The 16,020-nt window shown below is 29.5% G+C and overlaps 4 protein-coding genes across 4 annotated transcripts; 3 read left to right on the top strand and 1 right to left on the bottom strand.

Moving 5' to 3' along the window:
• Window positions 1–2,422: 2,422 nt before the first annotated feature.
• Window positions 2,423–3,549, top strand: OCT59_010471 (uncharacterized protein; the record flags this gene model as incomplete). Its single annotated transcript, XM_066133032.1, has 6 exons — window positions 2,423–2,425; window positions 2,585–2,678; window positions 2,766–2,854; window positions 2,979–3,150; window positions 3,217–3,263; window positions 3,379–3,549. 6 exons carry the CDS (start codon window positions 2,423–2,425, stop codon window positions 3,547–3,549), a joined length of 576 nt encoding a protein of 191 aa, XP_066000619.1.
• A 1,374-nt stretch (window positions 3,550–4,923) lies between these two features.
• Window positions 4,924–8,912, top strand: OCT59_010470 (uncharacterized protein). The gene is made up of 7 exons (XM_025316793.2): window positions 4,924–5,270; window positions 5,374–5,698; window positions 5,771–6,660; window positions 6,745–6,929; window positions 7,027–7,429; window positions 7,500–7,921; window positions 8,005–8,912. Exons 1-7 carry the CDS (start codon window positions 4,985–4,987, stop codon window positions 8,464–8,466), a joined length of 2,973 nt encoding a protein of 990 aa, XP_025179771.1. The 5' UTR covers window positions 4,924–4,984; the 3' UTR covers window positions 8,467–8,912.
• A 1,699-nt stretch (window positions 8,913–10,611) lies between these two features.
• Window positions 10,612–12,903, top strand: OCT59_010469 (uncharacterized protein; the record flags this gene model as incomplete). The annotated part of the gene is made up of 7 exons (XM_025316795.2): window positions 10,612–10,772; window positions 10,855–11,229; window positions 11,316–11,419; window positions 11,501–11,659; window positions 11,734–12,114; window positions 12,199–12,350; window positions 12,430–12,903. The coding sequence occupies 7 exons, from the start codon at window positions 10,612–10,614 to the stop codon at window positions 12,901–12,903; spliced, it is 1,806 nt and encodes a 601-aa protein (XP_025179773.1).
• A 336-nt stretch (window positions 12,904–13,239) lies between these two features.
• Window positions 13,240–15,786, bottom strand: OCT59_010468 (uncharacterized protein; the record flags this gene model as incomplete). Its single annotated transcript, XM_025316796.2, has 9 exons — window positions 13,240–13,504; window positions 13,591–13,685; window positions 13,806–13,885; window positions 13,991–14,252; window positions 14,337–14,458; window positions 14,543–14,600; window positions 14,684–14,727; window positions 14,802–14,898; window positions 14,965–15,786. The coding sequence occupies 9 exons, from the start codon at window positions 15,784–15,786 to the stop codon at window positions 13,384–13,386; spliced, it is 1,701 nt and encodes a 566-aa protein (XP_025179774.1). The 3' UTR covers window positions 13,240–13,383.
• Window positions 15,787–16,020: the final 234 nt, after the last annotated feature.

The raw sequence follows: 16,020 nt of genomic DNA, 5'->3' as shown, positions 1-16,020 counted from the left end.
AGTATCAGTACTCTGTGTTATAATCTTAATCAACATTTATGCTAAATGATAATTTTTTTATCAATCTTACAATTTTTTCTCTTTTTAGCAACTGAAATAACACTTAATGACATAAAAACTAAAAAAATGTAATGAGCCTCCTTGACTTTATTTCCAATTTTATGTAATAAACCTCATACAAATTAATGTTGTTCAGATTTCTATTTTTCTTCTTTATATAATTTTTTTATATGATGAGTAGAAACTGGAAGTTCAATTCTGCATCTATGTCACCATATATACGTTTTAGTCTTATCTTTGTTACATGATCTTTAAAACATGATTCCTTCACTTTGTGTTACCTACGCAATTTACAATATTAACTAAAGATCTAACATATGATCCCACCTTTCTGGTGTGTCTTAAAATTTTTTTTGGGATTGTGGAATTTTTTTTTGCTATTTTATAATACTCGTAACAAACCGCAAATATAGTGAATTTTTCCTTATTGTCAAAATATGTCATCAATGTTGATTTTAGTCTTAACATAATCTAAGAAAGATTCAATGTATTCTTTGTCTTCATTCAATTATATCATTCCTAAGTTTGCCCAATATATACCTGAGCTTTTCAGAACAGTACTTCTTTATAGTTAAAGTTAAATTTTCATATCCTCTCTATCATATGTGACATATTCATGATCTTTATAAGCCGAGCACTGTTCTTAGCAATGGAAATTTTCCATGATTTGGATATTTACGTTAATTTTACGTGAATATCCATTTGATAAAACTCTCAAGTTTACTGCAACGACTTCTCTATCTCTCGCTAGTATTGTTGCTAGATTGTAAGAAAATTTGTCCTCTCTCGGCAGATCAATTTCTTTTTCACTTTTTTCGTCAACGGCGGATTTGATACTTCCCCATTGCCTATTTTTTTTCTTTTTATTAACCTGCTTTTTATAAAAAAATATTAACATTTGCGTCATAGGAGTGTCATAGGTATCTCATGCTCATAGCAACGCTAATCTAATTAGTCAAAATCGCAACTAAAATATGTATCAAACAAATATCTCAATATCAGTGTTAACTGGTTCAGTACGAAAAAAAGAACGTGTTAATTATGTGTTATAGTGTAACATCCTTTGGAAGAATGAAATATAACTATACTTACGATATCTCCGTGAATAAGAGTTATCAACTTTCAACAAACCTACGATATCCCCCATGAGTTCATGACACTTGATGAAGTTTTGCATGAATCGGTTCATAGCTGTGATACATAGTTTCGTTTTACAAGTGAAATGGCGTTTCTATACTGATGCCAATAAATCACGTCAGTTTTCGTTCATCTAAATTATCTATATACTAACTCAACATTCCAACATTGACTTTCATTTGTAGATAATCTGTGGAATAAAATAAAACTCGTCAATCATACTTATACGAGAATGCAGTGTCAGAATAAATGAACATTAACTTTAGTAAAGCCCACCGAAATTTTATATTGCTTGTGTTCCGTGAGTGCTAGTAAGGTCTTCAGAAATCTGTATGAGAAAATACCATCCATTTGCAAGCCCTGTAGTATATTTCTTACACTGAAAAAATATATTTCTGACATACTTAATTTGTTATAAGGGAAATTTTCCAATTGAACAAATCGTGTCTCTTCTTTATATAAGAAAAATCTCCTCTTTTATTTTATTATAGAAATAATTTTCCAATTAGAATATTGGCACTCTTAAAGAGTCGCCCCATAAATCTCGTCTGGAACTTTAACAATTCTTTCGTCACCGCTTCTTCCAAACAGCGATACGTCAGTTCTTTCAAACACGGAGAAAATAATAATACGGCTTGGGTAAATAAGTCCAGAGAATGCGCTTTCTTTTTTGGATCGTTCTGTTGCTATGGATGACGCCGCGTTGCGGATTTCGGAGTTGAATTGCGTATAGTGGACCGCAATTCCGCAATTACGTGACATTTCTTAAAGAATTTACGAATTTCCTCTCTAAACCACACATACCGCGACCTGGTCATTCTAAGGCTATTCCCTACAAAAATAAAGAAAAAAGAAACGTTAGAACGTTTCTTTAAGTCAATTTCACAAAAACTCCTTCTATTGAGGTTCTGGTGTTTCCTACAAAAATAAAGAAAAAGAAACGTTGAACGTTTCTTTAATTTCCCACCTCCTCTTTAGAACTTACCCTAGAATCTAGGCATCCGTTTCCTAAAAAAAAAACCAAATAACACTTTTTGGTTTAAAGAGCCGAAATAAATAATTTGAAACTATATTTTTTTTTTAAAAAAAAAATATTCAGTTTAAACAAACCGAAAAAGTTTAATTTTTTAAAGAGAGATTGCGGATCTTCAAAATCCGCTAATTGCGGTGTACGGTGTCATCCTTATCTGTTGCACACAGCTAGATCGACAAAAATTTTATATAAATGGTGAAAAATTTTTGCTACTGCAAACGTGGCATAGTAGCATCGAACTTTGCATCGAACTTTACAAATTATACAAAAATAAAAGATAAAGCTATATAGTCTCCTAAAAAGAAATTATAGTAAAAAATTAATTTCAACAAGAGTTCGGAGGTGAGGAGTTAGATCACAACTTGGGAAATTACTGAATTATTCACAGCTACTCCTCCGAAGGAGCACATACACATAATTGTGCAACTGCCTCAGCCCGCCACCACTGGTAAGTGTCTCCCAATGGTTTACCTCTTGAACAAGAATTTTGATTGTATTGTTTACATCACATTTCTCTGTCTTTATTTTTTTTTAGAATCTTCGAAAAGCAGTAAGCGTGAATATCCTGCAATCCTTAAACTATATACCTATTGTCCTCTCTTAAATGACAAAGGATGCTCCATAGTATCCCTTGTTTACCCAATGAATTAAAAATGCCGTTGCAACAGCGCGATTTTGAACTAGCAATGATTAGGGTTAATTAAAATATAAGAAATAATGTTAAGGATGTAATAGGTAAAACGCCAAGAGGAGAAACGACAAGAAGAGAAACGCCAAAGAGAAACGACAAGAGGAGAAGTGTGACGTCAACCCATTCCGTTACAAGCGACAAGAAGAAAAACGCCAAGAAGAGAAACGACAAGAGGAGAAGCGTGACGCGAATTACCGGTGTCTTGTCAGTGGAGGAGCTCCCGGGATAGGTATTGCTATTGTGCTTGTATGGCTTATATTAGTTTGCTTATCCGTATCTGAAATCTCATAAATAGGCAAAACTCGGTTTGGCCGTGATTTTTTTTTATTATGTCCGAAAATGGTATGAGGCTCATTTTGAATACCTCTGCATGGATTTTGGAACCAGTATCAGACTTGATGAAACAGACTATAATTTAACTGCATCAGAATTGATAGAAAAAATGGTTTTCCTTTAGGAAGCTTCAGGGAATATCGACAACTATCAATTAGTGCAATCTGCTAAATTCGATATAATCTTGGTTAGGAAGAATGGTACAGATGTTCTGTTAATGATCCAATGCAAATGGGATTATAGCTCAAAAAAAATGACAGAGAAAAATGTCAATGATGAAGACATAAAAATTTAAATAGCCTTATTTCCAATATTAAAAGTATGTTTGATAATTACGAACTTATTATAATCATCTTCACTACTCAACCATATGATGGGTTAAAAGAAAAAAAAGGTGTTCTGATTATTTCAAAAGACAATTTTGATAAACACTTTGGCCCTGTTTTTTCATCACGAGCCACATTTTTCCTTACTAGAACGATTAATCCCAATTTTTGGGAAACAAATAGGTTGAAAAATACCCTTGATGGTATCGGTGATGTTTCCATTGCTAATGTTATTGAAAACGTCCATACATTAATGAGGATCATTTTATGAAGAGAAACACATACCAACATTGAAATTATGGGTAAATTTTCGCCATACACAACGTCAACCTGCTTCTTTGCATCAAAATATGTGGCAGATAGATGCTTAGAACAATTACAATTAAATCATAAAATGGAACTATTTAATTTTATCAATAATTCAAAGGACATAACACAATTGGGACCAAGAGCGAAGAAGTAAAAATTGGATTTTTTCCCATTCGATGTACAAGGAATGCACACATCTTATAATATTCTAATCTTTAATAAGAATAATCATATTTTTCCAAAAATAAAGGCTGACATTACTATACTAATATAAAAATAGTTAATTTTACAATGCACTATAATTTAATATAGCGTGCAAAATTTAATATATATATTAGTAATATAATCAATTTTTAATGTTTTAATCGAACTAAATTTTATTAGTTGAATTAATAATATTCTTGTAAATTGTAAATGGTACCATATAATATAATATATTAACATGTACTGTAGAATTTTCTGTCGCAACTTTGCTTAATAGTAAAGAAAAAGCTAAACAGAAAAATTTTTTTACTTTAATACGATGCGGTAATTTCGTGCAGTATTTCACTTTCATTCATAATTATGACAAACAACTATCTAACACGATTTTAGTGAGGATTTCTACGCGTAGAATTTTTTTAGTAAATTATTCGGTATAAACTATTTTTAAAGATATTTTATGTAATGTCAGGTGTTAAAATGACGAAAATAAACGCAATAAAATTAATTATTGCCCTTTTCGGTAGTAGCAAAAAAACAGGTCATGTAAAGTTGCACAGATTTACAAAAAAACGGTCAACGTACCAATATATCTTAATATGGGTAGTCTGTCATATAACTTTAAAATATGTAACAATCAAAGTACGTTATGTTTACCGAGAGGTTCTCAATTTCTCTTAATCTTCTGTGTGGCTTTGAAGTTATTAGAAAAGTAACTGCTAGTCGATCCAAATTTGGTTAATCATTCGGTCTCGACTTTGTTTAAACGTGGTAGAAGACCGGAGGTTTTAACTATTTAAACAAAAAGTAATAAAAATTATTTTTTTTGAAAAAAAAAAATTTTAGAATTTCTTTCTTTTTATCACCTAATTATTTATAATATCTTTTTTCCAGATGATTGATGAAAGTGAAGATCTTAAACAGGATCTTAAGCCTAATCCTCAAGCCATTAAAGTTGCAGCTGCTTGTGAGCAAATTGCTCCACCGAATGTTAATGAAAAAACATTTCGTAATCGTTCAAAATCCGTCTCTTATACGTCTATATGGCCACGCCAAAATTCTCAAGCGTTAAATTTTCCTGTCAAAGTACATTCTTGGGAACCTACTCTGGAAAAAGCTATAAAAGCTATTGTATCTATCAAAGCAAATCATGTAAGAAGTTTTGATACCGAAACATCCGGTTAGTCTAATTTCTTTGTTAAACTAACACGCATATAACATGAAATCTGTCGAACTTTAAAAAGAAAAAAGGTAATAATAATTGATTGGTTATCACATTATAGGCGCGTATTCAGCTACGGGGTTTGTTGTTGATAAGGAGAGAGGAATTATTTTATCGAATCGTCACGTTGTATCGCCAGCACCCATTGTAGCTCAAGCTATCTTTACAAACTATGAAGAAGTAGAATTACATCCAATTTATCGTGATCCAGTTCATGATTTTGGGTTTATGAAATTTGATCCATCCAAAATTAAGTTTATGGATTTAGTTCAAATTCCTCTTAGTCCAGAAAAAGCAAAGGTCGGATTGGAAATAAGAGTTGTCGGAAACGATGCTGGTGAAAAATTGTCAATTTTGGCTGGCACATTAGCAAGACTTGATAGAAGGCAAATTATAAAAAAATTCTTTTTTTTATATTAATATTCATCGAGTACTAATTATTTTAATTATTTAATTAGAGCTCCAGAATATGGTATTGGAGAATATAATGATTTCAATACCTTTTATTTACAAGCAGCATCTGGAACTAGTGGTGGATCATCAGGTAGTCCTGTGCTTGATATTGAAGGTCATGCGGTTGCCCTTAATGCAGGTGGTGCAAGTTCAGCATCATCCAGTTATTATCTTCCCTTGGATAGAGTAAAAAGAGCTCTCAAATATCTTCAAAAAGGGGAAGAAGTTCCACGTGGAACTCTTCAAACGGAATTTGAATATTTACCTTATGATGAACTTCGACGTTTGGGTCTTAAATCAAGCATTGAACAAGAAATTCGTGAAAATTTTCCAGATGATACTGGGTTATTGGTTGTTCGTACTGTTTTACCAAAAGGGCCAGCTGATGGTTTACTTGTACCTGGTGATATTGTCATTCGTGCAAATAAAAAGATGATAACCAATTTCACGCATTTATTCTCAATAATTGATGATTCAATTGGTGAAGATATAGAACTAACCATATGTCGAGGAAAAGTTCAAATGGATGTTAAGATAAAAATTCAAGATCTTCATTCAATAACACCAAATCGTTTTGTCGAAATTGGTGGTGGAATAGTTAACGAGCTTTCATATCAGCTTGCTCATTCTTATTCGCAACCTGTTGGAGGTTCATTTGTTGCTACTAGTGGTCATATGCTTGCTAGCGCGTCAGCTTGGCGTAAATGTGTAATCGTTAGTGTTAACAATATTCCTACTCCAAACTTGGATGCATTTATTGAAGCTATGAAAACTTTGCCTGATGGTGCTAGAGTACCATTGAGATTTTATTCTTTATCCAAAGTTTATAAGGAAAAAGTTATGATTATGCATGTGGATCGACATTGGCACAAATTCCAAGTAGCTACCCGAGATGGTGTGTATTCTGTATTCACTTTTATAGATAGTTTTTTGACTGACAGCTTATTTATTTATGTTATTTAACATTATCGTTATGTAGACATGACTGGATTATGGAATTATGAAGTCATGCCCCCCCCTCCAGCCATTCATTCATACGAACCTGCTACAGCACAAATTCAAATTTTGGATGGATCATTACATCCTGCTGGAAAAATTTGGCCTTCATTTGTTGCACTGGATTTTCATTTACCATATCTTGTTGATGGAATGAAAAGTACACAGGTAAATATTTTTCTTTTATCTAGATGCATATGACTAAAGATTTTACTTAATTTTAATCTTTTTTTTCTTTTCTTTCCTTTTTACTATAATGTGATAGTTTTACGGAGCAGGAGTGGTATTATCTACTGAACCGCCATTGATTATATGTGATCGAGACACAATTCCCATAAATGTTGGAGATATTTTTATTACTTTTGCTAATAGTATTATTATACCTGGAAAATTACTTTATCTTCACCCAATGTATAATTATGCTATTCTCACTTATGAAAAAAGATTATTGGGAGAAACTCCTGTTAAAGCAATTGAGTTGAGCGATAAAGAATTAGTACAAGGTGATTCTGTTTATTTGGTTGGAATTGGAGGAGATCATTCACCCGTAATGAAAAAAACTATTGTTACAAGTATTGGTAATGTTGGTACGAAAGAATGTAGTCCTCCAAGATGGAGAGCTATGAATGTCGAGGGAATTAGGGTGGATGACCCTGTAGGTTCACAAGGTATTTATAAGAATAATGATTAAGAACAATTATATTATGGTAACTAATCATAATATTTATGATGTTATAGGTGGTGTATTATGTGATGCCGATGGAAAGGTGCAAGGACTGTGGTTAAATTACTCTTCTCAAAATGAAAAAAACAAGGACATTACATTCATGAGTGGGCTACCAATATCTTTGGTAAAACCAGTTTTAGAACCACTTAAGCGTGGAGAATTTCCCAAATTACGTGGTCTTGATGTTGAATTTTGGACAATGAGAATTGCAGCAGCAAGAGCCCTTGGTTTATCTGATGAATGGGTTAAAAAAGTTGAATCAACACCAAATTCAAAACACACTTTATTATATATTTTAAATATACTTGATTCAACAAGTTCTGCAGGAAAATTATTAGAAGTAGGAGATCTTGTTTTAATGATGAATGGTCGTATGGTAACAAGGATGTCAGATTTATCTGCAGCTTTTCATTATTCTGAAGAAGTCGATATGGTAAGCATGTTATATTTTTAAAAATAGAGAAATTTTTTTTTTCAATTACCATTTATAATAAATTTATTTGTTATTATATATAGGTAATATTACGCGATGGTAAAGAGATGAATATCAAAGTAGCAACAACACCTTATTATGGAAAAGAAACAGCACGGATTATAGGGTGGTCAGGTGCTCTTGTGCAAGCACCATATAGAGCAGTATTGGAACAAGTTAGAAATGTACCAACAGGTGTATATGTGTCATGTACATTATATGGTTCACCGGCATCAGTTTCATTAAGGCCAGGAATTTGGATTGTTGAAATACAAGGAAGGAAAGTAAGTGATTTAGATTCATTTTTAGAAGCAATACACGCACATGAAAAGGAGATGAAAGAAAAGTCCGATGATGATAGAAGTGATTATGTGCGAATTAAAACCATAAGTCGTACAGAAGTCACGAAAGTTGTAGCAATGAAGTTGGATCCACATTATTGGAGTACTTGGCAATTAATTGAAGATGATAATGCAATAACAGGATGGAAATGTGTTGGAGCCTAATTTTTAGTTATAGAATATTTATTAGACATTTTTTTTTCATTTAATATTAAAATAAATTAGATTTTTTTTATTATTATTATTATTATTATTATTTATAATATTTATAATAATTGTGTTAATTTTAAGATTTGATCCCCCATTTATCTATTATTTAATCATAGATTGTAAATTTACATCTCATTCTTATTATTTATTATAAATATAATATATATACAAATGAAAAATAATTTAGATGCATGACACGTAACACATAACGTAATTGACTAGTATATATTTAGTTGGAACTTTAAAAAAAATTAGAAGTTGAACGATTTAACCAAGGAATTAGGCAATTGGCTAAATTAATTATTTGATTGGTTAGTCACGATCTGGCGCAACTGCATCATTTTTTATTTATGATTTTACCAAAGGCGACGTTTATAATAAACATTGCCAACATCTTTAAAAAGTAATATTTCTTTTCTAGTATTTAAAATCTCAAAAAAATTTTATAAGTATATACAAAAATACGTCCATTCATCTACGGAAAATACGAAACTTTAAAAAGAGAAAATGGAATCTGTATATATATATGTATATATGTATATATGATTGTACGACTAATTAGAAAGAGGATTGATTATACGGAAATCATCGTGGTAAAAAAAAACTGTAAAATTTTGCACTTTTATTTGTGGGGAGACAAATTTATTAAATGAGCTCAATTTAGAAAGAAAAAAATATTTATCACTAACCAATTTTATAATATATATATCATACATTTATTTATATATATTAAGAGGAGAACAAACCGTAAAATGAGATGATTTTTAACATTTCAAATGAATCCCAAATAAATTCAAGCAAAAATACCATATTAGTAATTATTTAAAAGTTAAAAGAGAGAATCACAATGAAAAAAAAAGAAAAAAATTCTTTAGAGAATGAATAAAAAATTTCTTATCAGAAGTAAAATTGTTATCTTTTCCACTTAAAGTTAGAAAAAATCTAAATAAAAAACTTAACGTTTATAACTCGTGTGAAAAATCAATATTATTAAAAAAGATTTACCACAAACATAATTTACGCCCATATGTACATATGTATGAATGAAAAATTTTATAGTTGGCTAATTTTCTTTTTTTTAAAATGTTTCAGATTTTCTTTATATTTTTCTTTTCTTTTCTTTATTACGATCATAATTCGCGCAAAAATATTTTAGATATTGTTTTCCATATGGAACATTATATATCCATATTATATGTCCGCATTTGAGTTTCTTACGTGTCCAACATTTATTGAAATATTTCAATGAGAATATTTTCTAAAAAAAAAAGTAAAAAATAATAAATAAAATTAAAATTTAAATTGATACATCAACGATATCACGTCCGTGAAGAATATATGATAACTTTCTTTTGTTACACGATTAAAAAAGTCAAAATCAACAACAAAGCCTATGCATTAACTATAATATTGATAAACCAAATTCGTAATAATAAATGATAGATTCGGAGAAATAATATTCACCATATTTTTGCAAATAATATAAAAATAAAAACACAACATTATCAGGAACATATGAATTTGTTGAGCACGAAATCCGCAGTATGATATCATTAAATTTTTTTCTCAATGAAAAAAATTTTTTCTTATTACATGCAAAAAGGCGCATTACGCATTATTTTTTTTTTAAGATTTTCAATTTTAGCCTATTGATTTCTTATTTATTATTTAAAGGGTTTATAGAAAATATATTATTAATATAAAATGAAACAGGAAAAAACCGTAAAATTTTATTTTAGTTAAGCATCATAAATATTTGATTTTTGACTGTATTTACTGTATTTTTAATTATTTTATTACATAAACTGAGTAATAATCCTACAAGATAATCTGAGGTTGAACAAATTAGTATCTGAAGCACCAGTTACTTTTTATATATCGGATGTATGAATAAGGAAATGCCCGTTTTTGTTACTATTAAACGTCACATCTATTAAGCTTGTCATTGTCATCACCAATAAAAAAATTCTCTGATATATCTACTTTCTCATTTATATACCGGTCTTTTCGAATTGATCAAAATAACAAATTCCTCTTTTTTTTCAAAAAAAAAAAAAAGTGAAAAAAAAAAATAATAAAAAAAATATTTTTTTTTCAAAAATGTCTAGTAATAGTAGTAATAGTACCGACGCCTCACCTATAAATATCCCAACAATTCGTCAGAGAAGAGGTGGAACAGGAACTAACAATTTAACAAACCTTGCAACTTCTCTAGCTGATACATTACAATCATGGACAGGAAATTATAGCCTCACCGCTAGGTAAAATTCATTTCGGTTCGTTATAACCAATTAACGCGTTTTTTTCAATCTAACTTCTCTTTTTTATTTATAAAATAAATAGTACATATATGAGCAACAATATAGCGGTACCAGCTTCATTCGTAGGAGATAACCTTGAACCAACTGGAACATTCGGACAAGCTAATTTTAGACAAGGAAGATTTAATCAACATCTAGGATCTCTTTCTACAAATCAAAGTTATCATACGGCATACCTTTCACCTATCCCCTCAAACTATGGATCAATTGCACGAAATTCTCATTATTCAAACTTAAACCCAATTAGTGGAAGTATAACGGAAGGTGGTGACTTCTTAGGAACTTCATTTACTAGTAATCGTTATAGTTCTATGTGGAGAAATACTGCTATTGAAGAATATAAGAATCGACCAACGAAAATTCAAGAACATTCTCCTTTAATCCAAACCGATTCAAAGTATATAATTTTGATAAATTTTTTGATTTATTCATTTTTCCGTGAAATTAACGATATTTTATTATTGTTGTTGTTGTTGTCCATAGCAATTCGTATGTTCCATTATCAAAAGTTGCAGAAATTGAAATTCCTGAGCGGATTGGATCAAATTTTCGACAATCAATTTTCAATTCCTGCAATGTTTTAATTGGTAATTGTTGATCGCTTTCTTTGCCGGATTTTATTTCGAATTAATCCACGGTCATTTTAAAAACCATATTTTTTTTTTTAGGTATTGGAATTTTAGCATTGCCACTTGGATTTAAATATGCTGGATGGGTTCTTGGAATTACAATTTTCTTTTTTTGCTTGATAATAACGAACTATACTGCAAAGGTCATTAAAAAATGTCTGGATTACGATGAAGGATTATACACTTATGCAGATATGGGTAATTAACTGTCATGTGATTATTAATTTTTTTTTTTCGCGTAAATTTTAACAAATTATTATTATTATTATTAGGTGCTGTCGCGTTCGGTGAAAAATCACGAATGTATATCGCAGCATTATTTTGCCTTGAACTTATTGCTTCTGGAGTAGCACTTGTCATCTTGATTGGAGACTCTTTACATACAATTTTTCCGGATGTATCGAAAGTTTTATTGAAAGTTATCGCATGGTTGATTATGACTCCATTAACCACGATTGCTATAAGATATCTTTCATACTTCTCATTACTTGGTATAATAAGTGCCATGTGTTTAGTAAATGTTATGGTAATTGATGGATTTGCCAAACGTGAAATGCCTGGCAGTTTAGTTGATCCCATGGAAACTGACTGGTTACCTTTCCAATGGTATAATGTTCCAATGAGTTTCGGTCTAATCATGGCTGGATTCACAGGTAAAGATACAAACTTTGACACATATATAATTTTATTTAAGCGGAAATTTTTTTTAAATAGTTTTTTTTTAATTTATTTAATAGGTCATGCTGTATTTCCAAGTGTATATCGAGACATGCAAAATCCAAAACAATATCCAAAGATGGTCAATTATACTTATATGTTAACAACTGTTATTTATTTCCTTATGGCTGCATGCGGTTATTTGATGTTTGGACGTAGTGTTATGCAAGAGGTAAAGTTTTTTCACTTATAACAAAATTTTAATTCTCGATACATCATATAAATAATTTATTTCTTCATAATCATATTAGATCACACAAAACATAATGGTAACAAAAGGCTATAATCGTATACTTAATCAATTTATGATTTGGCTAGTAGCAGCTTATCCGATACCAAAATATGCATTAATTATGAATCCGATTAATTTAACATGCGAAATTTATTATCATTCGATTCCTCGAATAGAAGATTGGTGTAAAAACGGTAGGGGACGTCGTACGACACTTAAAGTACTTTCTCGCGTGTTGACATCAACTATCGTATTGTTAATTGCATTAAAAGTTCCTGATTTTGATAGAGTTATGGGAATATTAGGAAGTTTTTTCTCATATTTCATTTCAGCTATATTTCCTTGTATTGTTAATTTGAAATTATTCGGTAGAAGAATGAGTTTGAAAGAAAAGACTTTGAACATTTGCATTATTATTAGTTGTTGTATCCTGAGCACGTTGGGTACCATCTGGGCCTTCTTACCTACCAAGATACATCATGAAAGTGTTTAGACGGAAGAGGGGAAAGTTAGTAAAAAGATTAGAATATAGTTAAATATATTACAAACATTGGACGGGTTTCAATTTTCATAAAAAAATATATCATATACTTCATAGACATTGCTAAAAAGGACAATTTCTTTCAAAAAAATTACATATATATACATATACATATTTATTTTCTTAAAACAAAAAAAAAGTAGTAGATTTTTCTTAAAACAAAAAAAAGTAGTAGATTTTCTTTTTTTCAAAAAAAAACAAAAGTAGATTTATTTTTAATAAAAAATCCTGATTGGGCTACACGTTCTTGAACATTAATTTACTCACGTGATAGTCAGTGAATTGCTTGATGTGCTAAATTGTTAAATCGCTTTTCCAATGTTTATTTTTTTTTTGTTTGTAAAAATATTATATAAATTATATAAATTAAAAAATAAACAAAGTTTTAATCTAACTCTAAATAAATATATATATGTAACAAAAGAATAATTATTATGGTTTCATTCTTAAGAGAGGATGAGCTTCAGTGTTAAATACATAATCATCTAGTGAAATTACATCAGGTGTACTAAATAATAAATATAAATATTTTAATGTTTCTGCGAGGAAGAAACTAAATTAAAAAAAAAAAAAGAAATAGTTAGTAATAATAATTTACACGGTAGTAAATGTCAAAAATTAGAAAGTTTGTTGCTATACCTTTCCATATTGTTATTTTGTACAATTTCTTTATTTGATGCCACATTATATAATCCAGAATAAGCAGATTCAGTTTTGCACCATTTTTCAATTGCCTTTTTAAATAATAAAAAAGAAAGAAATTAACAATAAATTTATATATAATCATATAATCTCAATTTTAAATTCTTTTAACTGTTAAAAATAAAAAAAAATTTCGTTATTTGTTTAATTACCTTCCATATTTTCCAACCTTTTTCTTGATATGACTTATCTCCAGTAACTCTATACAATATAAACAGACTTTCAACAGTTTCTATATAATGAAAAGAAAACGTGTGTCAAAATTCATTCTTCCTTTTTCTTAAAACCTTTTTCACTTTAAAAGCTTGCCCCTCCTTTCTTAAAATTTGATACATACCAGGTCTAAGCAAATAATTTCCATTAAGTTTATAAATACCATCAGGCAAAACAGTATCTTTTTGATTTTTTTGCATCCAACGCGTTTTTTCGTCTACTGTAACATTTTTTTGTAGAAAATAAAAATCTTCTGGACCAATTCCTGTTGTAGTAGAATTATATGCCCAATAACATGTTTCTCCCAATTTTATTGCTACTTCTAGATCTTTTGGTCTATTTAATGTTTTTGATCCAATTGCTAACATTCCTGGTACAAAACAACTCTAACAAAAAAAAAAAAAAGTCTTGAGGTGAGATTTTTAATGTGAATTTTTTCTTTTTCTGTAAGAAAAAAACAAAAGATTTACCAAATGTTCCATTCTAGGAAGAAAACCATGATAGATTTCTCCAAGGAATAACAAATCCGGACGATTTTTTACTTGACCTTCTTTTATCAGGTATTCATGCATGCTATCAATTGATTCCTCATCTATTATAGAAAAAATTATTTTTTTTTTGAACTACAAACTTTAATCCTATTTAAAAAAAGATTCTTAACTTAAAATAAACTTACACATTCTTCTATATTGATCAATTGCCCCTCCAACAAATAAATATTGTTTGATCAGGTACTATTTTAACAAAACGGAAAATATTAATAAGTGATTAAGTATGTCAATAATTAATAAATTATTTAAAAATTTTTCTAATATACCTCATAAAAACTGTCAGCATTAGCTCCAAAACTTACTACATCATCTTTTAAAAAAAAAAAGGAAATTATTTATAAGCTAACGATGTTGAACTTTTTACGAAATGAATCAAATATTTACAGTTAAGGAATCTTCCAGTTTCTTGACTAATGAACGTAGGATAAAGGCCGGGAATTTTTTTTACTGCTTTATCAAGAACATCCGTTACATTTTGTACCTACAAATAAGATTATGTCAAATTTAAAAAGCTTCCCAAATAGTAAAATTTTATTAACTTACTTACTTTATAGAAGAAAGTGCTATTTCCAGTTAATTGGGCCAATTTCATATATTCCAAATGCAATGTACCAACTTGAGCTAATATTCCCGTACTATATGGCTTATAAGTACTATCTATAAGTCCTCTAGTGAGATTCCAATTATTATAAGGTAATCCAGTTGGAGAATTAAAACATGGAATCATGGCTTCTCCTAATTGTTTTGCTTTTTCTAATAACATTTCATCACCAGATAATTCATAAGCACTTAACATTCCACCCAAATATCTGATAGTAGTTTCAAATATACTAATTGGTATAACAGAACTATTAAAATTAATATGAGATATATGTTCTGTAGCATTCTTAAACTCTTCTTTGAGATCCATGATCCACATAGTATCTAATGCATCAACTATACTAGCTCCCCATCCATTATAACTATTCCTTGGTAAGTTTGATATAGGTAAAATTTCGTCAGCTCCCCACGCATATTTGACATATCCATTCCAGGCATGTAAAAATCCTTGTTTGATTGATTCTCTACGAGATTCTCGTAACTCTCTTTCTTCTGGTGTTTCAATGAATTCTCTTCTGAAACTTGAATATGGAAAATCATACTGAATTTTTTTGAGTGATGTTACATTTTTTAGAACTACATCATTGCCTAATCTGTTTAAACGAGAAGGATAAGCATGGTTCCACCATTCTTTCGGTTTATTTAATATGTCAGGATATTGGTTTACTATGAAAAATACTTGATAGGTTACTAGTAGGATAACGACAATAAGGAATATTGAAATGAATAATCGATTTAATTTCCATGGAGCTTTACTCAAAGAATTCATACTTTTATAAAAATATAAATATATATGTATATGTGGTAAACGATTCAGTGATGAAACCAAAAAAAAAAATTATAATTTAAAAAATTTGAGGTAAAAGAAAAATAACTCCTTAAATCATTTTTTTTTCTTTTCCTTATTTTTTTTTTTTTTTTGTTTATTTTATATATATATATATATTTTTTTTTTTTGTGTTTCATTTTGGAACTGTTTCACGATATTTATATAAAATTATAA

The sequence above is a fragment of the Rhizophagus irregularis genome, chromosome 18, assembly GCF_026210795.1.
Source record: "Rhizophagus irregularis chromosome 18, complete sequence".
Taxonomy (NCBI): Eukaryota; Fungi; Glomeromycota; class Glomeromycetes; order Glomerales; family Glomeraceae; genus Rhizophagus; species Rhizophagus irregularis.
This window is presented reverse-complemented; position numbering and strand designations above follow the sequence as displayed.

Excerpts from the sequence above, each read along its gene's own strand:
- OCT59_010470 (XM_025316793.2), top strand. The coding sequence starts at position 4,985 with ATGATTGATGAAAGTGAAGATCTTAAACAGGATCTTAAGCCTAATCCT. Across the intron at positions 6,930-7,026 it reads ATGGAATGAAAAGTACACAG|TTTTACGGAGCAGGAGTGGT; the intron begins GTAAATATTTTT and ends ATAATGTGATAG. Across the intron at positions 7,922-8,004 it reads ATTCTGAAGAAGTCGATATG|GTAATATTACGCGATGGTAA; the intron begins GTAAGCATGTTA and ends TATTATATATAG.